We start from the raw sequence: 26,398 nt of genomic DNA, 5'->3' as shown, positions 1-26,398 counted from the left end.
AAAGTGAAAATATTGACCATAAAATAAAAACAAAAGTTTTACAAGAAAACTACTACAAATCAAATAAAAAAGAATGATGAATTGAATACCGGACAAATTTGAGAGTCTACGATTATCTTATACTAAATTTAGTACTAATTTACCAAACATAGCTTGTTTTTTCAAATTTAAAATAACAAATTCACACGCTAAGGCCTTTAAAAATAAAGTTGAGTAAGAAATTCCATTCCTTATTCAAGTGAAGATTTAAAAACATTCCAAATTTGAAGTAAATTACTATTCAACTCCTCTAATATTTATGTCATCCAACTTGCTATTCAAATTTCTCAAATTATTATTCTCCTTACTTTATTTTATTCTATCTATTTTCTATTTCGTTAGTAGTCTACATCAAATCATACATTTTTTTTCTTATCTCTCTTCGCACGATATGGCTACATCATCTCAAATTTGGTGGGTCCCACCATTTCTTTTTTCATTTTTTAAATTTTGATGGGTTATACCATTTCTATTTACTAGATTTTTTTTACTGCCATTACTTTCTTTCATTTTTCTTATTCTAATTTCCAATTATTAATTTTTTTTAACAATTTGATTGCTTCGATTTCACTCCCCTCCATACATTACACATATTAAAGTTTTCTAAATTGTAATGCAAATATATTTTTTAATTCATAGATATATATAATTTTCAATTATTATAAATTATATGAATTAAAATTCAATTTTTTGTATACGTCATTTTTTAAAAATATGTATATGTAGTTATGTATTGATATAAAAGAAATTTTAAAATGTCAAATTTAAATAATTAAATTTAAACATTTGATGAAATCAAATTAATTAAGTTACTTAAATAATCTTAATTCATTTTCTTTCTTGTACATGTTTAAATAATTATAGTTTGTAAAAATATATAATTTTAAATAAGTGCCTTAAAATATGAAGTTACTTAGATAATCTTAATTCATTTTCTTTCTGGTACATGTTTAAATAATTATTGTTTGTAAAAATATATAATTTTAAACAAGTGCCTTAAAATATGAATAATAATTTATTTTGAATTTATAAAGATACTTAATTTCTAGAAAATAAATATTAAAATAAAATAAAATATTTATTTTTAAAACTAGAAATTTTTAAAATAACAAAATAAATTGTATTGTATTTTAACTTATTAAAAAAATGTTTAATTTTTAAGCATAATCAAAATAACAAATATAGATGTATGATATTCATTTTCAGCTATTAAAATAATATAAATATATATGATTTTATTTTTAATAATGTGAATTTAAAAGAGTTAGAAAATCTCTTTTATTTTCAAGGTAATAAAATTAAAATAACAAGAAGTATGAAAAAATAAAGTTATTTTATCATTGCTTAAATAAAAATTTAAGATTACATGCCATAGAAATAAATGAAATAAACAATATATAATTGTAATCATAATCCATTTAATTTTAAAAAATTATCATAAAATAATATAACTTTAACATTTAAATTTTAAAATTAACATAAACAAATTTTAAATAAAAATTTATTAAAATCTAACTCTAATGGTAATTTTAACAAAAGAGAAAAGAAAAAGCTAACATAAATCCAATTTACACAACTCAAGATATAATAATGCTGCAGTTTGAACACAACACAGATTTACCCCAGATTAAAAAACTTTACAACTTGAATATAAATTAACAACTTCAGACTAATTAACTCTCCCTATTTAACAAGTCTGAGTCTTAATCTTTTATACATAGATCACGAAATAATCTCAATTTGACGACAAATACACCTTCCCTTTTCCTTTGCTACTAGAGGGTCCTTCGCTGGTCAAGACGAGTGCTCCACCAGCCACCGCCATTCAACTTGCCTTCAAGACGAGAGATCGGCCTTTAGCAAGGGGGGTCGTGGTAGGTTCGAAGATCTTATGCGGCAGAGTAAGCAGAATTCGTTCGGATCCTCCCACATGTTCAATCTTTTTTTAAAATGTACAAGAAATTTCAATATTGAATGATCCAACTTAGTAATACATTTCTTAAAAGCAGATGACAAGCTTGAAATTTCGATACAAGTAAGGCATACATCGTTGAACCAGTCTTTTTTGCCACATAGCGTATAACAGAAATCAAACCCCCTCTACAGTTGACGGGGAATGACTTAAAGTGATAAAGAAAAATCAACCAGATCTTTATCACTAATCTAATCTACCAAGGTTGATTGTAGTTCACAACTCAGTGCTCTATGTACATTCTTGGAGAAACCAAAGGAATGGCTTTCTCCAATTCATATATAACTTCTAAATTTCTAGATTTCTACTTAAACTTGTTGAAAGATTCAAGATAGAAAGAGTTCACCGACGGCGAGCGTTTCTAGCACTGATTTTTTGCTTCTTGATACGGACGAGTTTGTCGTAAACGCACCACGGAAAGCTAATGAGATGGCCATGGTCCTTTCCCTCATCAAACCAGCCCCAGTAGCTGTGATGGTATGTAACAAAATACCATGCTGAAGCTCTAGCATATACATTGTTACCATGTCTAAAATGTAACTCTGCATTCTCATTGAACCAGCTCCTTGCCTCCTTTCTCAGTGACCGAACAGCCGTGGCGATCGATTCCGCTTCATTTTTCTTGGTGGCAGATAGTGATCTCGACAAACTACCCCCACTGATTAGCTCTGCCTCGTTTTTGATCCTGTAATAGTTCATCAAATTTCCCAATCTCATGTCGTAGTTACCCTTGTGATAAATGGCATCGTCGAGGTACTCCTCGAAGCCTTCAACTTCCATGTCAGGGTCATAAGCTTGTCGAGCTACGTCCCGAGTAAAGGACCTGATGTCAATCTTTGGTTCAATCTCATCCAACATCCTGAACAGTTTCCCCAGTACATTCTCCGACTGATATGTCACTTTGTCCGCTTTATCCATGAAATCGGGATATTCTTCTACTCTTAGATTAGCAGGTATTAGAGCTGGTACGCCGGTTTTCGGGAAGTCGACCGCAATCGAGAACAGTTTTGCAAGCTCTATACATGGTTTGCTCATTGCTTTCTTCGGTTCCCTATCTGCAAATGCTGTATGAGCATTGGCAATGATTCCTAAGCTGTCATTGACCATATAATTTGCAAAATACTCCTGAACTTCCTGCACCACAAGATTCACAGTATACAACATTTAGTAACAGTTTTTCCTACAAAAAATTTGTCTATATCGATCCTTCGAAGTTCACTTATAAAAATACCTCCATTGTGACATCATGATCTAGTAATTTACTAGGTACAGGGGTATAATCCATTGGTTCAACTTGTTGAGGAGGAATCAAGTCAGGGTCCCAGCAGACGAAGTATATATCGCCATCTAGATCACTTCCCGAGCATTCATTCGGATGAGGTCTTATACAGAATAGGAAGTTTTTAAGATCAGAAAAATTACTAGCAGAAATGAATTGAATCATAAACAACATTAGGTGGTGCTTAGCCACAGGGTCAAGAATACATGAAGTCTACTTTACCTTGGTCCTTTTTGTGGAAAAACGACACAATCTACCATGTGATGCAGAGATGGTACATCCACGGCCGTTAAAACTCGCACATCACCAGGATGCAAGCAGGGGTTTTTCGCCACCGCTACCGTTCCGGTTGCAATGAAATGCCGATTCGATTTGCCTCTCTTGAAGATTATGTGATCATCCTGCAGCTGCTGGTGTGCAGTGCACTGAACAAAAACCTCACCATACTCCAGGTTTCCAGTTTCGTCAAGACATCCCATCATTGCTCTTCCATTTGGGATGAAGATCCTAGATTTCCTCCGTAATTCCAACAACTTCGATTGTCGGAATGTAAGCAACATCATAGATAAGAAAGGCTCGGAATCCGGCCTGTAACCACACGAGATCATTTCCTTCAGAACGTTGGTAATCTCTCCCGGAGACATTAGCTCAAGGGCTTGCTGAGCCTTCATCGAATCTGTAAAAATGGTGTCCAATTGATCCATCAATTCTTTCTGCTTTTTCTCAAAGACATGATCCTCAACTCCAAGTGTAGATAAAAGAGTAATCAACTGACGATTTAAATAACAAGGAAGACTTTTACTCCACAATAAAACATCGAGTTTCGTGTCTGTTGATTCATACTTGAGCATGCTATTCCTCAATGATAATTTAACTGATGAGGTAGGATCAACAGAAATGACGCCTTTAAAACCAGCATAACGAATCTGAAATGCAGATGGTGTATGCCTTATGCCACATTTTTGAGCCACTTTCCTGGCAAAACTAGCTGATATTTTCCCAATCCCATCAGAGAAGACATACTTGACACCATCTGATTCAACCTCAATATCAGGAATAACTTCAACTTCACGTCTACCGACACTTAAAGTTTCTGTGGATGAACCAAAAGATTGGCCTAGTCTAGCAGCATACTTGGCCACATTTCGTATACTACGAAAATCTCCCATCCATTTCCTTATTCCGGCTGCAGTAATTCCATCTTTTGGAGCAAACATCCACGCAGAATTTTCCCGTAATTGACTGGATGAATAAGCTAGAAACTCAAACTTCTTGTCACCAATGGTTATGCCATCTCTCAGGACAGAAAGAATCCTTTTAAAGATTTTCGTCTTTCCATCCTCCAAGGAAGAGGATTCCCGTGGAGATAATTCGGTTGAATACAATTTATCCAATTCCTCATCGACAAATGAAACACGCAAGAAGTTGTCAAGGTACTCAGGGTAACGACGTAATACACGATTCGAAACGTTAACCTCTGGACCACAGAAGTACACTCTACAAGGTGTCACTTGAACCCTGTGTACATAGACTAAGCCCTCATTTAAAGACATAATAGGTGGCTGGGGGGGATTCCTTGCTTTGAAGTACTTTCTATACTCATCATCTAACCACTTTGAAGGATTATAGCAACACTCTTTCAAGTGATAAAGCTTATTTAAAGCATGATCTATGAAGCCAATATTGTTCCTCTGAGGATCTACCATCTGGTAGAAACTAATATCAAGAGCTGGGCCTGGAAGACATCCATTTTGTACCAACAAATTTATCTTAAACAAAATTGCATATGGCAAGCTAATGTTTCGAGGAGGTCTTACTATGGGTACCAAGTTTGGATTGGAGGAATAAGTGGAACCCCTATCCAATGTAAATTTACCCTTGATTTCTTTGAAGTAATGAGCAAATTTATCATGAAGATTCGGGAGCTGGCGACCATAGGGAATCTCCAAGCATAAACCCGAAGACTGTCCAATACAGCACGATGGAGTGAAATCGGTTGCTCGAAACCATTTGGTGTCGATTTCTTTAGAAAAGTTGATGAAAGGATCGTCAAGAATGGGTCCAAAAGACTCTGAATTTCTCTCGTAAATCCGCGGAGCACCAAACAACTGATAATGAAAACAGGTCATAATTATAATTGTATGCTACTACAAAGGGCAAAGAATCTAAAGCCATTCCAAGTACATCTATGCTCAAATACTGCGGTATAAAATTTTGACTAGCTTATTTCAACATCACTAGATTCTATCTACAGCTAAGTTACATTTTTGCTCTAACCAACTTTCAAGAGAAACTGCGACAATTTATCTTTTCTTTTTCACATTGAAGATATCAATAAATTTTCTTACTGCCAAATAGCTTTCAGCATTTTCAAAGTCACTGGGTCATGAAGTGTTTAAGTTATATTTCTTTCTCAAATACTAAGGAACAAGTAGCAACTTTGGTCGTTTACTAAATTCCATTTTCAAGTTATCCTTTCCAGTTTTCCTATCTATCCACTGTCCTGTATTGGAAATCAGGCCTATGAGCACTACATGAGCTAATCCACCAATGCCCCTAATCAAAGAAAAATGCAGGCATTAGTTAAGTGAAAGATGTTGGTCAAATGTGCTTGAACGAATTAATGAAGTTTACCAATAGTGCAGAGAAAAGACAGTAAACTAATGGCATAACATTGCTAAATGTTAATGGATGAACCTGAATCAGTAGATAATCTACATCAGATTGGCCTTGTGGCTTGTGTAGCTGAACCTGCCAAACGTTCTCGTAGCGTAGTACGAGCATGTAGTCCACATGAGAATGTGATATGAAACTAAGTACACGCCGGTCAAACCCGAAATCCACAGAAACATTCAACTCTGTCTGTAACACGAAAAAACTCTCCTTTGATATCTGACAGCCAAGATGAAGTCTTAGGCCTTTGAAATTGTACTCAAAGACTAGTGGATTTGGTAGAATATCCTGTTTCCACTCCTTTGCCTTCAGATAAGAACTACCATAGTAGAGGCGTCCATTAGCCAAAAATATGATTAACTTAGCACCTTCATCGTTGGTAAACTGGATGGTAGCACACACTCGCTTTCCTCTTCCGTTCGAACGTTTCGTCTTTATGGCATCGATAGTTCCACTGCCTGTAATCCTCTCTACAAACTCCTTAACTTCTTCCTGTACCACACCAGTAGGGAATCCATAAAGCTGAATTGTTTTACCCATTCAGTCAATGGAGAATCAACTTCAATCTCTTTTTTACCTGTCATACCAAACAAATCAGTCATAATGCATATCTATTGAGCTCAAAATAATGAAGTCAGTAGTCAATCTGAAATAAATGACTCTTAAAATTCCAATGACAAAAGATAAATATTCAACCGTCTCCTCATAGATACCTATCTCTTCATTCCAAATGCAAAAACATCGAACTGAGGGTATAATATCTTCTAATATAGTTCTTTTATATATTCATTATCTATACCCACCAAACCAATTCTACAATCCAAATGGACTGTGAGAGTTGAAACAATATGCAGTACTGCAGTGTTGTTCAATATATCATTGGTTTTCTTCAATAAATGTATCTAAAAATAGTAGAATTCAATCAAGATTAATGAGCTGGCCATGAGCCATTGGATTGACAACAATCCTTCCTTCCTTCCCATGGAACTCATAAACAGGCATCCACCATCTTTCATCAAGTCCTAAAACAATTTTTTTCAGACAATGATGTAAAAGCAGTCAAAACAGACTGAAAAAGTAGTTCTCATCACTTACATTTTCCTCAGGTGTTGTTTGATCACATTAAACCCAAGCTCTGTTTCTTCCCAAAAACAAACATAAGTTTTAATCAAACAGAAGATCACCCACAAAGTGGTAACTGGAATTGGAATATAAGGAACAACCACAGATCATGAACAACCCAGAAACAGTAAGAACAGCAAAGGGAGAAGAAGGGGCTACATATTTACAACCACAGACAAAACAGAGGGAAAAAAAGAGAAGAAAACAACGATCAGAAAAGAACCCAGATGAAGAAAAACAAATAGAAAGAAGATTAACCTTACCAAAGTAAAAACTGAAGCAAAAACAAATCAATGATCCATCTCAACAATGGGAAAGAGGAAAAAAATAGGTCAATACACGAAGAAGATTCATATGAAAGAGCAAAGGATCAGTGTAAACTGTCCTGTAGTGAAAAATGCAGAAACTAAGGCAATGATTCCATGACTGGCGGGCCTTTACCTTAAGAACAAAGAAAGACCTTCATTTACCAAGTCTTCTTCTTTGGGCCAGGACTCCAAAGACCTGTAACTGTTTTCAATAAATAAATAAAATGATAAAAACAAATATTCTCTACCATATTGAGTGCCATTTCTGACCCTTTTTTCTCGCCTTGTGACTGCTTTGGAAAGAATTGATTTTTTTTTCTCTTTTTTGCCAATTTGTTTTTTGGAAAAATGGAATTCAGAGTTCAAAGTTGTACGAAAACTGATTTGCAAAAAGAAAAAGGGGGTTATTTTTTAATGTATGAAATTGTTGGGACATCCTTTTCGCTACCCTCTCCCCTATAAAAAAAAAAAGAGATTGCAGTACAAATATGCAATAATTTAGGGAGGTATCCCAATCGAATCTTATAATTTTCGTGCCACGATTGAACTTTCCCATCCAATCCCATCAACGAGTAGATGTCAATTATCACATGAATGATTGCTTTTACAAAGGGTTGAGTATAATTCCTACTTATAAAATAAAATTTCAAACATTACTTTTATAAAGAGTGATTCTGAGTACAATTTCTACTTATAAAATAAAATTTCAAACTAAAATGATTGGATTTGGTTCTTTGTTGAAAAATTATGATAAGGGAAGATTATATTGGAAACTTCTTATTCTTTTTACTTTTTGTAAATATCAAAACAAAAAATTTTAATTGATATCAAAAAAACAAAAAATTTTAATCGCATTTATTTTCAAGTTTTCTCATTCTTAATAAAATAAAATCATTTCAAACCACTGTGTTTAAAATAAGTTCTCAAACTTTTTTATTTGCACCCGAAGAATTGGGAGATCTTATTTACTTTTGTGGAAGAAAACTTATTTTATTTAGGTTTCTATACCATATCAAGATTAATATTGTTTTTATTTATGTTAATTAAAATATCGAAATCCCAAAATTATCAAAAATAATAATATTCAAATATATTTATTGATTCCAAATTTTGATTGTAACATTCTTATAAGTGATGGCCTTAGTCTATGTAACTAAATATAATTTAATTAGTTAGGGATAATCTGAGCATATCAAGAAGATCGAACTAAAGAAGTTGAGGGGCTTAAAGCATTATTGGAAGGCATGACCGCTGGACAGTCTCATTACACATTTTCACACCGCGTGTATTAAATTCAACATTTTTAAAGTTGAAGCCCTGATCAACGTACCTCCGCTCTAGCATAATAAAAGATTTGTTTAAGGAGTGCCTTTTTTCTTGGCAATATAGACTAAGCTCAATATTTTTGCCCAAAAACGTATTTCACATGCTCTATGTGCCTAGAGGCAGATCCACGTGGGGACCAGGGGCACGTGTCCCCAAGATTTATATTAAATCCAATATAGTATGCTAATTAATTAAGAAAAGTGTCTTTGGCCTCTTGGTTTCCTCCTCGGTAAGTTGGCGTCCCACATCCCCTCCTGGGTTGAAGTCGCTCATTCCATGTGTTTTGTAACCTAAAATCCTGGTATGTGCCTTATGAACAAATATGTGGGACTCGGGATCCGTTATCTCTAAACTTTTTAATCCAAATTATAATGTCTTAACTAATTGATATATACTTTAGTTGGTTAATTATGATTAATCAGCTCCTCAAATAGAGTAGGCATGCATTGTAACATACTATTTTTTTCAACCATTTGCACATTTGGATCTATAAATCATGAAACAATGGAGGACAACTTGCAGAGATTTAATCCCTAAAAACAACAATAAAATCAATCTATATGTGAGATTTAAGTACTTATGTAAATATTACCGTTACCTATACTTTCTTATTATATTCTTCCTTTGTGCTAGTATTTATCACTCACAAGAGCTATGATCTTTTGTTTGCTAATTTCAATTAAAAGGTTTTCTTGATTCTTATTCTCAACTCTTGGTCCTGCGTTGCTAAGCATATCATCACAATAGCTTTGTATTTATGGTATCAGAGCTTCTTGCGCAGAGTAGATTTTGAATCCCATGGCAAAATCAGAAACCCATCTCTCAATTCAAACATTTCACCAATGTTCAAGCCTTATCTCCATCAAACTTAATTGCTCTAACTACCTCCTATGGAAATCTCAGGTCAATCCACCCATAAGAAATCTAGGCCTTCAGTGCCATTTGACTAAAGACTGTCCATTTGAGGAGGAGATTCAAGGCACCACAGAAATGAACAATACAACATCTAGATGAATAATGATGGCCTATTAACCTCATGGTTACTAGGAATCATATCTGAAGAGGTTCTTGTTCAACTTGAAGCCACAGAATCCGCACATCAAATCTGGAATTCGCTTGAAGAGTTGCTTCTCACCATGACCAAAGAAAATGAACTCCACTTGAATGAAGCTCTCATAAGTCTATGAAAGGGCAGTCTGTCGCTTGATGAGTACATCAGAAAATTCAAGGACTTGTGTGACAGATTAGCCGCCATGAAGAATCCTCTTGACGATCTAACTAAGGTGATGCATTTAGCTAGAGGTTTGGGAAGCAATTATAGAGAATTCAAAACAGCCATGCTCTCAAAGCCACCATATCCCACATATAATCAATTCTTACTGACACACTAAAGAATCATGAGTAGCAGATCAATCTTGAAGCAGAAGAAGGAAAAATTTCTGTCATGGACCATAATCAAGCTTTCTACTCTCAAAGGGGAAGAAACAGAGGACGAGGAGACATTTCTCCTCAAGAGGACGAGGATTTCAACAAGGCAGACCTCATATAATGCAACAACCAGATCTGAAGTAGTCCCCTCAAAGACTCCGAACTGTAAAAACAAATGAGAACTCTCCATTTAAGGTTGAAGGACGGGTAAGTTGTCAAATATGTGGAAAATTTAATCACACTGCCATTAAATGTTGGAACAGATTTGATCATAGCTTTCAACTTTAGGATTTGCCTAAAGCACTAGCTGCATTCAACTTGAAGGATACATCATATTAGAATCTCTACGCAGATTCAAGCGCTACTTCTCATGTGTGAAATGATGCTGGTAAGCTAGCTTCAGTTAAACCCTATAAAGGAAAAGAATCAATTTATACAGGTGATGGTAATGCTTTAGAAATATCTCATATAGGACATAGTATAATAAGTACTGATTTTGGAAACTTAGTCCTTAAAGATGTCCTTGTTGTACCTAACATGACAAAAAATCTTCTCTCAGTCAGTAAACTTGCTAAGGACAATGATTGTGTTATTACTTTCTCCACTGACAATTTCGTTGTTAAGAACAAACAGGGGGAGATCCTAGCGAAGGGACATAAGAAAGGAGGACTTTATGCATTGGATTTACGCCAGCCGCAACAGATTGATGGTTTACATGCGTATCTAGCTTCCACCGGCACGAATAAGGCTCCCTATTCTATATGGCTTAGAAGAATGAGGCATTTAAATGAAAGTTATATTAGAGTTTTAAGCAATAATAATGCTATTGATGTTTCTAGTTGGAAAGCTCTTGAGAATGTGTGTACTGAATGACAAATGGACAAAAGTTCTAAATTACCTTTTTATTCAAATCATAATGTATGTTTATGTTTGAAAAGGTGCATTATGATCCTTGGGGCCTGCTCCTATCTCATCTTGTCAAAATTTCAAGTATTATGCATGTTTTGCGGATGATTTTTCAAGATTTACATGGTTATATCATCTAAAGAAAAAATCAGATTTATTCTCTTGCTTTGTGAAATTTCAACGGATGACAGAAAATCAATTTGACAAAAGAATCAAAGTGTTTCAAAGTGATGGAGGGGATAATTCACTTCCTTGACTCTTAAAGCTTACCTTGAGGAAAGAGGGATTCGACATCAATTTTGCTGCCCTCACACACCTTAGCAAAATGGCGTTGTAGAAAGTAAACACATACACATGGTGGGGACAGGTTTGGCCCTTCTTTTTCAAGGAAATATTGGGTTGATGCTTTTCTCACTGCTGTTTTTTTAAACAAAGAATGCCTTGTCAATCCTTAAAAATGAAAACTCTCTAGCCTTTTGTACAATAAAGAACCTATAAATGATAGTTAAGAGTTTTTGGTTCCAGGTGTTTTCCATACTTAAGAAACTATAACCATAATAAATTTGATAAACGAACATATCCATGTGTGTTCATTGGGTATAGTTCCATACACAAGGGTTATAGATGTCTAGACCCTAAAACAAATAGAATTTATGACACGACCCATCCAAAACACCTACTAGTCCTAGAACGAGTCGCACCGACCACAGACCCTGACTAACTACGAAGTCAATGGTCAACTTCTTCTTATCTTTGACTTGAACTTTGACTAACAACTCTGAATGGATGCATAATAAAATAATAATCTTAACAGAACAACAATTCTTACATCCATTCTATACATTCCTTGTTGAAAGGGTGCTAACAATTTTACAATAACTACATGTACATACAAAGTGATATACAAATCCTCAACTACTCTGGGTGGCAGAAGCTGAACTAAATTCTTCTTGAAACTCAGAAACTCAGATACTCAGGTACAACCTAGGGGAAAAAACAAAACATAAACAGTGAGCTGGGAAGCTCAGTGAGTGGTAGGTTATTAAGAAAATATTCTCGTAAAACTTCTTTCATAAACAACTGAAGCAACTAACATTCTCATTTAAATTCTATAAAACTCGAGTAACACTGGAGAAACATTATAAATTTCATAAAACTCAGTAAACTTCTCAAAATCAAACTTGTAACAACAATTTCTTGCTGGGCAAACTGAAAAGACAACGCTCCCAAGTCCAGGATTCGGAACCCGGATTTGGCCCTTATCGCCCCGGCATTCCCCTGCATCCTCTGCGACCTAGTTACGTCAACTTCTCAACATGCTCTAAAACACATTCTAAAACATATAAAATATTATTATTTCAAACATAAAATAGATCGATAAAACTCAATACCACACATGTATCCATATTCTATTCTGGTCTACTGGCATAGAGTGATCTCAGAGTAATCTCGATACGCATAGCAGAGTAATTCTCTCAACACGTTGAGTAAAATGGTCTCAAAGACCTTCTATTTCTGGGTATGCTATAGAAACACATTCACATAGCATACGGGTAATCACATGGATACAATAACATGGTGGTTTGAAAACTGTTCTCGTAAACTGTTCTAAAATTCTTCTTTTCTTCTTTCCAAGAACTTTTCTTTCTTTCTCAAATCGTTTCTAAAATCTTTCTTTTTAAGAACATTTCATGAAATTCTAATATCATTTTGCTGAAATCTCTTTCTAAATAACATTTATAACTTTCTCGAACGTTTCTCTAAATCATAAAGCATTTCTCAATTCTAATAAACATCTCTAAAATAATTATTTTTAACACATTTTCTTTAATTCACAGCAGAAATGCTAAAACATATATAATATATACAATTTCTCATAAATTCTGTAATACTAAATAATAGAAAACGTTTAATAAAGTAACCACTCACAAATCCTTTAAACTCGGTCGTCCTTTGCTCCAATTTATGCTCGACCCGAAAACATCGATTCAATATCAAATTAATTCCGGCTTTAATCCAATTTAACTTCAACATATTCTTGTTTCCAATTCAAATTACATTATCTTCCAAATTAATCCACAAAAATCCAATTTTATAACCCATTCTCTCTCTTCGTTAACAACCCACATTTTCCTCTCTCATACTATTTACAAGCAGGACCCACATCCCACAATCAATTCTCTTTCTACACCACTTTCTCACGTGAATAGCCCAATTTTCCAACATTTTCTTTTTCTTTTATTTAATTTAAAACCACTCTCTGTCTCCTCTACTATTCATCATCTTCTCCCTCTTCCTCTTCTTCTCTCTTCTCCAACCAAACCCAGGGGTTCTTCCTTTTTCTTCCTCCCTAAATTCTCAAATTTTCTTTCTTTCTTTTTATTTTCTGCAATTTCTTCTGGCCCACATGTTTTCCCTTAACTTGTACCAACAATGACAAACTAAATTCTGTTCATACTTTGCTTGCGTTTTACAGTCATTATTCCACCCCAAACCACCTTAAGAAGCTCAAAGGTAAAAACTTAATCCAAACTTCCATCTCCAAGAACTTCTTGAACACAACAATGAAACAACCCATAAACCACCCCTTTTCTATTTCTATTCTTTCAAAATCATCCAAGAAAACGAGTTGAATTACCATGTTTTGCTCATTTACATCGTCGAAATATTCAATTTTACCTTCAAAGATAGGATTTCGAGCCTCCAATCCCCATAAATTTCTTGTCAAGCCTTGCTTTCCTTCTCTGTTCTTTCCTTCTTTCTCTGTTTCTTTTTTCTTCCTTCAAACCCACTTTTCCTTTCCTTTCGTGTTTCTCTCTCCTTTCTTTTCTTCTTTTCTTTCTTTTGTTTCCTTTTTTTTCTTTTCTTTTAAACACATGTCACACACACACAACACCCTACACACGGCCTTTCTAAAAAAAACTTCCATTTCTTTTTTTTTTCTCCTGCGAAATTACCAAAATGCCTTTATTCCAATTTTCCTTCTGCTCATTTTTTTTTTCTTTTTTTTTTTCTAACTTCAAACGGTCCTTACAATTTATATATCTAGACATGTAATTTTCTATGAAGAAGTTTATCCTTTTAAGTCGAGCACACACAATGACACTCTAATTAGCACAACACAACTTGAAGTTACTGAGTTTAAAGATCTAGAAGGATGGATAAGTTGCTGCAACACCAAAGGATCTGCTGCAGACCTTGAAAGAATGTTAGAAGCTGATCACTCCAACAAGCAAATGATATATGAAGACTTTTCTCAAGAAACACTTGAGGAAAGACCAAATTTGAGTGAAAATACAACCAACTATTGAAGAAGAGCAACGGCAATTGAGGAAAGAGCATTACCCAACAAAATCTGATTTCACAGGAGACGGACAAACCAAACAACTAGAGAGCACAACATGTTTCTCCTCTCTTCATAATGAGCAATCTCCAGTTACTAACTTTCACATTATACAGTCTCTTAACAATCAAAATGACTCTTTTACTTGTGTTGCAGGTGATAAGGAGGATAGTCCACTTGATCAAACTCCCACCAACTGTGGCTCACAAAATAAGCCCATTATATCCTCTCACTCAGCTCATATTTCAAATAATCTGTCATCACTATCTGACATTAGCAATCAATTAATAATTGAATTTCCTATTTCTCCTACAGATGAACACAATTACAACTCCTGCCTTGCTCACACCAAGTAGAAGAATTGTGTCAGAATCAATCCACAAACATCCCCACTCATACAATGATCACAAGACATAAGCTGGCCTCCAATCCAACTCTTGACAAACAACTACACAAAGAAGTGCAAAATCTGAAGCTCCACAAATCCAATTAAAACCATGCTTTGATAGCTGTGGACTCCATCTCAGAACCAAAGTCATATAAAACGGCCCTTAAAATACCACATTGGAAGGTAGTTATGGAAGAGGAACTTCATGCACTTCGTCAAAATCACACATGTGACCTTGTTCCTCCGCCCTTAAACACAAATGTCATTGGATCCAAGTGGATTTTTAAGATCAAGTTCAAAGAGGACGGATCTCTTGAACGATACAAAGCTCATCTTGTTGCCCAAGGATATACACAAGTTGAAGGATTGGATTATGCTGAAACGTTTAGTCTAGTTATAAAGCCTACAACCAATCGTCTAGTACTAGCCTTGGCTGTAACCTCGAAATAGCCTCTCAAACAATTAGATGTCAAAAATGCTTTTTTACATGGTTATCTTAAGGAGGCTGTCTACATCTCCCAACCACCAGGGCTCCAAGATGATAAAGTCCCTCATTTTGTGTGCAAACTCAATCGTTCTCTCTATAGCTTAAAGCAAGCTCCAAGAGCGTGGTTTGATAGATTATCAAAATTTCTAATGCACTTAGGATTTTATTCTTGTCGATGTGACCCTTCTATATTCATTTTTAGACAAAAAACTACCATCATTCTCATGCTAATTTACGTTGATGACATTATCTTGACAGGAAATTGTTGGGATAAACACTTAAATTTATGGACCAATTATACCCTCTTGTGTGAACCTAATAGGAAATAACAAGTAAAAATAATAATCCAAACAAGCACAGGACACAAGTAATTTTAACGTGGAAAAACCCCCTCAAACCCCCTCAATGTGAGGAGTAAAAAACCACGGACCGAAGTCAAAAGATCCACTATAATCAATAATGGGTACACCAAGTTCTTCCTAGCAACAACTAGAGGCATACAATAATAATATCTCGAGACAATAAATCTCGGTAAACAAAGGGAATAAATCGGGGAAGAAAATTAGAAAGATCTCACTTAAAAAGTGTCACCAACTACCCGCTGTATCTAACTGTAGGTAGCTCCAAAAGAAATCTCCACCGTCTAGATTGAAGACCCTTGTGTGACCACGGATCGACCTCCGATCTTGAAAAAACGTTCCTGTACGGAATGAATTTCTTTTCCCTTTTTCTTTTCTATTTTCTCTCCTTGATTTGCGTGCAGAGACTTTTCCCTCTCTCTTTTCAATTGTGGTTGACCGGCTGCAACATATAGGTTAATATATATATATATATATTAAAAAAATCCTAAACATAATGGCCCATTTGGGCCTAAAATTGTTGGGCTTCACACATGTGAAAAATACCCAACAAATCTCCCCCTTTTCACTGTGTGAAAGAAGTTGCCATTCCAGCAACGTAACGACAAAACTCGAGCTTTTCTCTTGGTAGATTGTTTGTCAACATATCGGATCCATTACAATCAGTATGTATCTTTTCAAGTTCAAACAGTCCATCATTGAGAGCATCTCTCATCCAATGATACCCCACATCAATATGTTTCATTCTCAAATGAAATGTTAAATTCTTACCAAGATGAATAGCACTTTGATTATCACAAAATATCATATACTGTTGTTGCTTGAAGCCGAGCTCCTGTATAAATCGCTTCATCCATAACATCTCCTTGCACGCTTCTGCTGCTGCAATATATTTTGCCTCAGTCGTAGAAAGTGCAATACACTTCTGTAGTCTTTACTGCCATAACACTGCACCACCTACAAATGTCATCAAATATCCAGAAGTAGACTTTCGGTTATCTAAATCTCCTGCCATATCTGAATCAGTGTAACCGGCAAGCACTGACTTTTCACTTCCAAAAGTGAGCTTCAAACTGGAAGTACCCTGCAAATATCTCATGATCCATTTTACTACCTCCAAATGCTGTTTTCCTGGATTGGACATAAACCGACTAACAATACCAACAACATAGGCAATATCCGGTCTAGTACATACTATGGCGTACATCAAACTTCCAATTGCTAAAGCATATGGAACTCTGCTCATCTTTTCCTTCTCTTTATCTGTAGAAGGACTCTACTTGCTACTCAGTTTAAAATGATTGGATAGAGGAGAACTTACTGCTTTAGCTTTGCTCATGTTGAATCTTTCAAGCAGCTTCTCTATGTAATGCTCCTGAGACATATACAATTTCTTGGATGCTCTGTCTCGTGCTATATGGATTCCAAGAATCTTCTTCGCTGGCCCCAAATCCTTAATGGCAAAGGATTTGCTCAACTGTTTCTTCAACATGTCAATTCTTGAAATATTTCTGCCAACAATCAAAATGTCATCAACATAAAGCAACAGTATAATAAAGTCATTATTAGAAAACTTCTGCATAAATACCCAATGATCAGAAGTAGTCTTCTTGAAGCCTTGCTCCCCCATAACTGACTCAAACTTCTTGTACCACTGCCTTAGTGCCTGTTTCAACCCATAAAAACTTTTATTCAACTTGCACACAAGATTCTCCTTGCCTTTCTCCTCAAATCCCTCTGGCTGTTCCATATAAATCTCTTTATCTAAATCACCATGCAAAAATGCAGTATTGACGTCCATCTGCTCAACCTCCAAGTCAAGGCTCGCTGCCAAACCCATAACTACACGTATAGAAGACATCTTCACAACAAGAGCAAAAATTCTATCAAAGTCAACACCTTTCTTCTGACTGAGCCCTTTGACAATTAGTCTCGCTTTGTAACGCGGTCGTGAGGTGTGTTCTTCTTGTTTCACTCGATAAACCCACTTATTTTTCAGTGTAGTTTTTCCTTTAGGCAACTTAACAAGATCAAAAGTATGGTTTTCATGCAATGATTTCATTTCATCTTTCATTGCATCAATCCACTCTCTATTGTATTCATCTTCCAAGGCCTCCTCATAACTCTCAGGCTCTCCCCCATCAGTCAATAACACATACTCATAAACTGGATACCGTGTGGAAGAACGTTGATTTCTAGTAGATCTTCTAAGTGACACCTCTGTAGGAACTTCTGTTTCTACCGGTTGTTCATGAACATCATCATCTACCTCAACCTATTCTAGACTCTCTACTGTACCATCAAATTGATCATTCTAAACCTCATTCTCAGTTTGCGTAGAAGGGTGTGTCAAAGGAACTGAATCCAAGTCAATCAAATCATCACTGTGCAGAAACTCTGTTTTATCCGTCTTCTCAATATCTTCTATGGTTTGGTCTTCAACAAATACAACATCTCGACTTCTTATGAGCTTCTTCTGTACTTGATCATATAGTTTATAATCGAACTCATCTTGGCCATAGCAAAGGAACACACATGGTCTTGTCTTTGCATCAAGCTTCGATCTCTTATCTTTAGGAACATGTACGAAAGATTTACACCGAAAGATACACAGGTGATTATAGGATGTCTCCTTATCTGACCAAATTCTATCCGGGACTTCAAAATTCAAAGGAACACATGGTGTGAGATTCAAAACATGCACAACTATGCTTAGTGCTTCACCTAAAAACGATCTTGGCAACTGTGACTGTGAAAGCAAACATCTCACCCACTCAACTAGTGTTCTGTTCATTCTCTCAGCTAGCCCATTCAACTGAAGAGTCTTCGGAGTTGTCTTTTGATGTTGAATACCATGATTTCTGCAAAATATATCAAAAGGTCCACAATACTCGCCTCTATTATCGGTCCTGAAGCACTTCAACTTCTTACCAGTTTCTCTTTCAATAAGGGCATGAAACTATTTAAACACTTGCAACACTTGATCTTTAGTCTTCAACATATAGACCCAAGTTTTCCTCGAAGGATCGTCTATAAATGTCACAAAATATGAGGAACCTCCAAGTATTTTTGTCTTCATAGGACCGCATATATCAGAATATACTAAGTCAAGTATATTTGGCTTCCTCGAGTGTTGAGATGCCTTAAAGAAAACTCTAGTTTGTTTCCCAACTAAGCAATTAGCACATCTTTTCAGATGTGCATTCTTTATGCCATAAAGATGATTTTTTTGGCCAAGATCATCAATCCCTTCTCACTAATGTGACTGAGTCTCTTATGCCATAATTCAACACAATTTCAATCATCTACTATATTTATTGCAGAATCAATAAACATTGCTTGCATCAAATACAGTGAGGTACACTTCTCTCCCTTAGCTACAATCATTGAGCCTCTAGTAAGCTTCCATTTGCCATTGTAGAAGGTATTGCAGAAACCTTCGTCATCAAGCTTACCTGTGGAAATTAAATTCATGCGAATATTAGGGATATGTTTCACATTCTTCAAAACCAGCGTAGTACCATTCTTGGTCTCCAAGTGTACATCACCAATACCAATGGCTTTTGCTGATCTATCATTACCCATCCTAACACAACCGAAATCACCAGATGTGTAGGATGCAAAGAAATCCCTCCTGAATGTAGCATGAATTGATGTGCCACTATCAATCACCCAATTGCTCTGCTGTATAGCTAAATTAATAACATCACCATCAAATAAGATAAGGAAATCCTCAGTAGCTGCAGCAACTCTATCTGCGTCATTACCATCATCGTTTTTCTTTTCCTTACCTTTATCATTTTTATTTTCTCTCTTCAGTTGTCGACAATACTTCTTTATATGCCCTTTCATGCCACAATGATAACACTCAACATTGGATAACTGACCGCTCTTACTTTTGCTTCTATCTCTACCATTTGGACCTTTGCTCTTACTCCTCCACCTTCTTTCAGTAACAAGAACCTCTGATTGTGATGAAGAGCCCTGTGATTTTCTTCTCATCTCTTCATTTAAAACACTGTTTTTCACCATGTCCATACTTATTACTCCATTTGGGGCTGAGTTCGATAACGAACTTTTGAAAGTCTCCCACGAGTCCGGTAATGTACCAAGAAGCCATAATCCTTGTATCTCATCTTCAAACTTGATTTTCATTCCAATAAGCTGATTAATGATACCTTGGAATGTATTCAAGTGATCTAACATAGGTGTTCCATCTTGATACTTCAAAACCATCATTTGTTTTATAAAAAACAATTTATTATTGCCAGTTTTCGGGGCATATAACGACTCAAGCTTGTTCCACATAGTCTGTGCATGTGTTTCTTCTCCAGTATGATATTGAATATTTTTATTCTACCCAATGTCTAATAAAGCCACAAACTTTTCTATGACATATTTCCCATTCTAAATCAGTTTTATCTTTAGGCTTCTCAAGTGAAAAAACAAGAAGATAAAAATCCTTCACGTATAAAACATCTTCCATCTTCCTTTTCCAAACTTGATAATTTGAGCCATTCAAGGTCACCATTCTACTTGTACTATTTTCCATTGTTCAACACAAGGCCTAATTAATTTTTAACCTCCCTCTGATACCACTTTGTTGGGATAAACACTTAAATTTATGGACCACTTATCCCCTCTTATGTGAACCTAATAGGAAATAGCAATTAAAAATAATAATCCAAACAAGCACAGGACACAAACAATTTTAAAGTGGAAAAACCCCCTCAATGTGAGGAGTAAAAAACCACGGACTGAAGTCAAAATCTCCACTATAATCAATAATGGGTACACCAAGTTCTCCTTAGCAACAACTAGACGCATACAATAATAATATCTTGAGACAATAAATCTCGGCAAACAAATGGAATAAATCGGGGAAGAAAATTAGAAAGATCTCACTTATAAAGTGGCACAAACTACCCACTGTATCTGACTGTAGACAGCTCCAAAAGAAATCTCCACCGTCCAGATTGAAGACCCTCGTGTTACGAACACGCTGTCAAAATTTCACCTCGATCGGACCTCGGATCGACCTTAGATCGTGCAAAAACGTTACTGTACGAAATGAATTTCGTTTCCCTTTTTCTTTTCAGTTTTCTCTCCTCGATTTGCGTGCAGAGACTTTTCCCTCTCTCTTCAATTGTGGTTGACCGACTGCAACATATAAGTTAATATATATATATATATATATATATATATATATATTAAAAAAACCCTAAACATAATGGCCCATTTGAGCCTAAAATTGTTGGGCTTTCACACATGTGAAAAATACCCAACAGAAATAACAATGTCTTTCTCAAGGAGCTACTTTCCCAATTCAGTAAGGAATTTGCAATCTAGGATTTGGGAGCACTTCAGTACTTCCTAGGAATTGAAGTACATGACAACACTAATGGCTTAATGCTAACCCAAAGTAAGTATGCTCAGAATATATTACAACGAGTAGGAATGATGGAAGCTTCAATTAGTGCAACACCTATGGAGCCCCCCTAAGTTCACCTAACGACGATGAACCTGTGGATGCCACCTCTTATCGTAGTATAGCAGGATCCCTTCTATACTTAACTCTCACATATCCAGACATTGTTCAAGTAGTGAATAAAGTTTGCCAACATTTCCAAAGTCCTACCGTCAAAGACCTCAAAGAAGTCAAGAAGAAGTCAAGTGAATTCTGCGCTACTGGGTTGGAACTACACACCTTAGAATCACCATTTACAAAAACAACACTCCCAACCTCTATGCTTTTTGTGATGTGGTGGGGTGGGTGTCCAGTTACTCGTCAAAGTACAACCGAGTTCTGCGTCTATCTCGGCTCTAACATCATCTCTTGGTCCTCTAAGAAGCAGCCCACAGTTGCTTGGTCTATTTCAGAGGCTGAATATCGTGCAATAGCTACAACAACAGTTGAAATTACTTGGCTCACTTTTCTTCTTCGAGAAATCGACATTCCTCTATTAAAACCCCCTGAACTATTCTGTGATAATTTAAGCGCCTTGTAAATGTCAGTCAATCCCGTGCTTCATGCTCGCACAAAACACATTGAGCTTGACTATCATTTTGTTCTAGAAAAAGTAGCCGTTGGATCACTTGTCACTCGCTATGTTCCCTCTAAACGTCAATTGGCGGACATACTCACGAAACCCTTACCTAAAGCCACATTTAAGGACCTTCAAAGCAAACTTGGCGTACGTGAGGCTCCTACCTCCAGTTTGAGGAAAGGTGAAACAATGGAGGGCAACTTGCAGAGATTTAATCCCTATAAACAACAATAAAATCAATCTATATGTGAGATTTAAGTACTTATGTAAATATTTCCGTTACCTATACTTTCTTATTCTATTCTTCCTTTGTGCTAGTATTTATCACTCACAAGAGCTATTGTAAAGATGATCTTCTGTATGCTAATTTCAATAGAAAGGTTTTCTTGATTCTTATTCTCAACGCTTGGTCCTGCGTTGCTAAGCATATCATCACAATAGCTTTGTATTTAAATCAAACTTAGGGTTTTGTAATTCTGACTTAGTATGGTTCATCTCTCAAATAACTCCATCATGCCATTAACAATTCTACTAATTACCACAAAACTTCTACTCTGATTAGCTATTTGGAAAACCTTCTATATTTTGGCGATATAAAATATATCCTACCATCTTTTTTTCTTTTTATCACTCTACCAAATCCAACTTCATTGGCTGCTAGAATAACATTATGCATTTGGTCACTCTTATAACAGTTTGGAGAAAATAAAAGAATAGTTCTTTGTGTATTACAAATAAAATTTACAGGCCATGCTTAAATAGGTGTAGTACAATTGTCAAAATAATAAGTCATATTTTGTTTACAAAACTAAGTAACTAATTAACAAAATAAAATTACAGATTTGGTATAAAACTAACTAACAAATTAATAAAATAAAATCACAATACTCCCCCTCAAGATCGGATATGAATGTCAAGAATACTCATCCTTTAGACGAAAAAAAGAGGTTGCAGGAAGAGCCTTGGTGAAGACATAAGCAAGTTGGAACTACGAATGAATAGGCAGGAGACGAACAAAACCATCAACAATTCTATTACGAATAAAATGACAATCGAGTTCAATGTGCTTTGTACGTTTATGAAATATAGGATTAGAGGCAATATGAACAACTACTTGATTGTCACAGAATAACAATGTTGGAAGAGAAAAAGGAATATGTAAGTCACAAAGTAAACTGGACAACCAAATGAGTTCACAGGCTACAACAGCAGAAGTGCGATACTCGACTTTTGCAGAAGATCGTGGAACAGTAGCTTGCTTTTTAGTTTTCCAAGATACCAAAGAATTATCCAAGAAAATACAAAAACCGGTAGTAGAGTTTAGTGTGTCAAGACAATAACCCCAATCGGCATCAGAAAAAGCACGCAATTGAAAAGAAGAAGAAGCAAGTAAGAAAATTCATTGGCTTGAAGTACCTTTTAAATACCGTAAAAGATAATGAGCAGCAGCAATATGAGACTTTGTAGGCTTCGAAACATATTGACTCAATTTATTGATAGCAAATGTAATATCCAACCGAGAAATATTCAAATATGATAGCCGACCAATTAAACAACGATAAACAAGAGGTAAGTCAAGAAATCAACATCAGAAGCCTTCAAGCGTAATTGAGGATACATGGGCAAGGTCATTGGCGTACAAGCAAGAAGGCCCGCTTCCTCTGACAAATTCAAAAGAGACTCTTCGGAAAACTGTTTTAGAAACTTATTTACACAAATGTCTAAATTTTTCTAATTTTAAACTTTTAGATTTCTGCATATATGATTTTATTTTAATTCCGATTTTTTTATCCTTATTTATTGCATTTACATTTATTATAGTTATTTTTTTAAATATAAAAGATCTAATTCCATAAATTATTATCATAATCCTTCAACACAAATCCCTTAATTTACTCAATTTACTCCTTCAAAAAAAATTGATTTCTCCTTAATTCACTCCTACATTGGTGCTCAATCTTCAAAGACAATTTAAAATCACAGAAGCATCTTTTGAAGTCTCAATAAACATATATACGCATATTCAAAATCACAGTATATATTCACTTATATATCCGCATATATACATTCAAAATCACTATAGTATATATCTGCATATCCGCATATATACATTCAAAATCACTATATTATATATCCGTATATCCACATATATACAAGTTGAGTTATAAGATATATCCTTATCAAATAACTATAATATATATCCTCATATATATAAAATTTCACACAAAATCAGAAATTGATAACAACCGTTGGAATGTAAACCTAATTTCAATCGGGAGATAAACTGCTCTGGTGACTGGGAAAAATAGAGGCAGTCGGAGATGAAGGCAGGCATACGTCGGCCTGAGACGAAGGCAGGCAGAAATGATCGGAGAGGAAGAACTGACGAAAATCTCCTTTCGAATGGGGTAAATGCAGATGAAATGCTTTTACGACAGAGAAAAACGGAGCAGGCCAGAGAGGAAGGTAGACAGCGATGGACGGTCAGAGAAGAAGAACGGAGGGTCAGAGGAAGAAAAACTGACGATTGGAGGAAAAAAAAAATGGACTATCGGAGGACGAAGAAAGGGGTGAGTTTCGAAAATGGATGGTTTTTTAGGGTTTTGGGATTTCTTTTATTTAAGAAATTATCATTAGCACATTTTAAGGAATTTGACCTCCCAATTTACCAATTCTAGATTTTAATAATTATTTAATATTGAGATGGATCCTTAAAAGGATATACTAGTAATTTGTGAGATCGATACCATCTAATTAGGGTTGTTTCATGACAAAAGTATAAATTCTATACTTTTCAATCCTTTTACATAATTATGATTTCTAAATAGACCATATATGTACTAATCCCAATTCAAAAAGTAGAGATAATGTATTCGACGGATCATTTTGAAAACTTATTTTCACAAATGTCTAATGTTTACGGATTTTAGAATTTTAGATTTATGGAATTAAAACTTTTCCCAAATATCAAGTTTGCCCTTATTTATGACATTTATATTTATTATAATTTGTTTTTTTATTTAAATGTAAAATATTTAATGTTCCAAATTTGATTTTTCAATCATTAAATTATTGAGGGCCCAAATCAATTATTCATGTAATTCCATAATTTACTCCTTCATGTATTCTACTAAATAATGAATTTTATTACAAATATTTTTTCATTTCATTCCAATTTTTTGCTCAATTTCAATACATTTCAATTGCAATTTTTGACTCAATCTCACTAATATTTGCCAAAGAGGACTACATTTCAGGAGACTAAACTTTTCAGCATGATGAGGTAAAACGAGGTATCATCATTTTCATTTCTCTCTTGCATTTTTTTTTTAATTTTTGTTTATCACCTACATTTTCATTTCTCTCCGATATGATGAGAAGTTGAGCTCTCACTTCATCAATTTCTATTTCCCCTTTTAGTGAGTATTAATTCTTTTGTTTGAGAAATTTCGTCTAGCAACTCAAGTTTCTAGAAATAAAAGTTCCGTTTCACCACGAATTCGGCGTCTCAAGTTCCGACTGCATCAATTTCATTACAATATTCGAAACATGGGTATGATTGAATACTATTGTTTTTAAAATATAGTTTATCTATATATATATATATCCTAATGGTATATAGTACATGGATAATGGTGCGTACCTTATCCTGGTAACACCATGGATACAACCTGCTTTGTAATAGTTGTAAACGACTCCATCCAGGTCGTTCGTGTGGAGACATGCATATGGGGGTATTATATACAATGAGTTTGTATAAGATCGGACTGGGATTATAATTAATCATTAGTTATAACACCGTAAACTAACTAGATTAATATTTCATAGGATGACCGAGTAACTCGATCTTAATCTTGAGCGAGTTATGGACTCCTGCCTATAAGGGATCATCCTTTGATTTGTATGGGTAAGAGTGACCCAGGTTGCCGACTCAATAATATTACCATTTTGGGGACGAGACCGAATGGGGAGCTGAGAACATAACTATGCAAAATGGAATTCACTTATTCCCGACTTTAGGGTAAGTAGATGAGTGTTCTCTTAAATGCTGACTCTAGGACTTGAACAAGGGGTCTCACCCTCCTGGTCCGAGAAGGACTTCTGTTTAATGGTCGGACCATAAACAGGTTGTTCATTAGAGGAGTAGTGGTACTTAAGGTGCAAGATGTAACTCAAAGGTAAAACGATAATTTGACCTAGCTGAAGTTACGAACACTCGTGAAGGTTTGACTTGCCATTAATGGTCAATTTCTTTGGACACGAAATATTCTATAGTGCTTTTGCAAAAAAAAAAAAAAGAAATATTCTATAGTGAGAAAAGTACAGCTGCAGGTTTTTAGTGAAGTGATCCACAGTTAATCAATTAATCTCGTATCGTTGGGGCTTCTGATCTGTAGATCCATTCGGTCCCCTTGTTAGCTCACAACGGGTAAAATGAGGATCAAGAATTATGAAATAATTTGAAATATTGAAATTATATAAGGGAATGTATATAATGTGTATTGATACATTATATTTAAATATATATTAATTTTGGATAAAGATTCAAAATTAATACTATATATTATGAGAGAAATATTTGAATAGGATTCAAATAATAATATGAATTGGATTCATATTAAAACTATAGGTTATACAAGAGAGACAATGCCTTTGAATATGATTCAAATATATGGTTTTAATTAAATATGTGATATTTAATTAAAAGTTAAATAATTAAT

At 35.0% G+C, this 26,398-nt stretch overlaps 1 protein-coding gene across 1 annotated transcript; it reads right to left on the bottom strand.

The window, feature by feature from the left end:
- Nucleotides 1–2,001: 2,001 nt before the first annotated feature.
- LOC111015912 (RNA-dependent RNA polymerase 1) lies at nucleotides 2,002–7,520 on the bottom strand. The gene is made up of 5 exons (XM_022291098.2): nucleotides 7,349–7,520; nucleotides 5,988–6,540; nucleotides 3,513–5,398; nucleotides 3,243–3,393; nucleotides 2,002–3,145 (listed from the first exon to the last, which is right to left on the bottom strand). The coding sequence occupies exons 2-5, from the start codon at nucleotides 6,501–6,503 to the stop codon at nucleotides 2,354–2,356; spliced, it is 3,345 nt and encodes a 1,114-aa protein (XP_022146790.2). The 5' UTR covers nucleotides 6,504–6,540; nucleotides 7,349–7,520; the 3' UTR covers nucleotides 2,002–2,353.
- Nucleotides 7,521–26,398: the final 18,878 nt, after the last annotated feature.

This window comes from Momordica charantia, assembly GCF_013281855.1.
Source record: "Momordica charantia cultivar OHB3-1 chromosome 9 unlocalized genomic scaffold, Mcharantia_2.0 BLBB01000009.1, whole genome shotgun sequence".
Classification (NCBI taxonomy): Eukaryota; Viridiplantae; Streptophyta; class Magnoliopsida; order Cucurbitales; family Cucurbitaceae; genus Momordica; species Momordica charantia.
The sequence above is the reverse complement of the archived record's forward strand: the minus strand, read 5'-3'. Positions and strand labels throughout refer to the sequence as shown.

What these genes read in the sequence shown, in the direction of transcription:
- LOC111015912 (XM_022291098.2), bottom strand. Translation starts at nt 6,503, where the DNA reads ATGGGTAAAACAATTCAGCTTTATGGATTCCCTACTGGTGTGGTACAG. An exon ending in TAGATTATCTACTGATTCAG is followed by an intron (nt 5,399 to 5,987) that starts GTTCATCCATTA and finishes TTTCATTATCAG; the next exon opens with TTGTTTGGTGCTCCGCGGAT. An exon ending in TTTCCACAAAAAGGACCAAG is followed by an intron (nt 3,394 to 3,512) that starts GTAAAGTAGACT and finishes ATTCTGTATAAG; the next exon opens with ACCTCATCCGAATGAATGCT.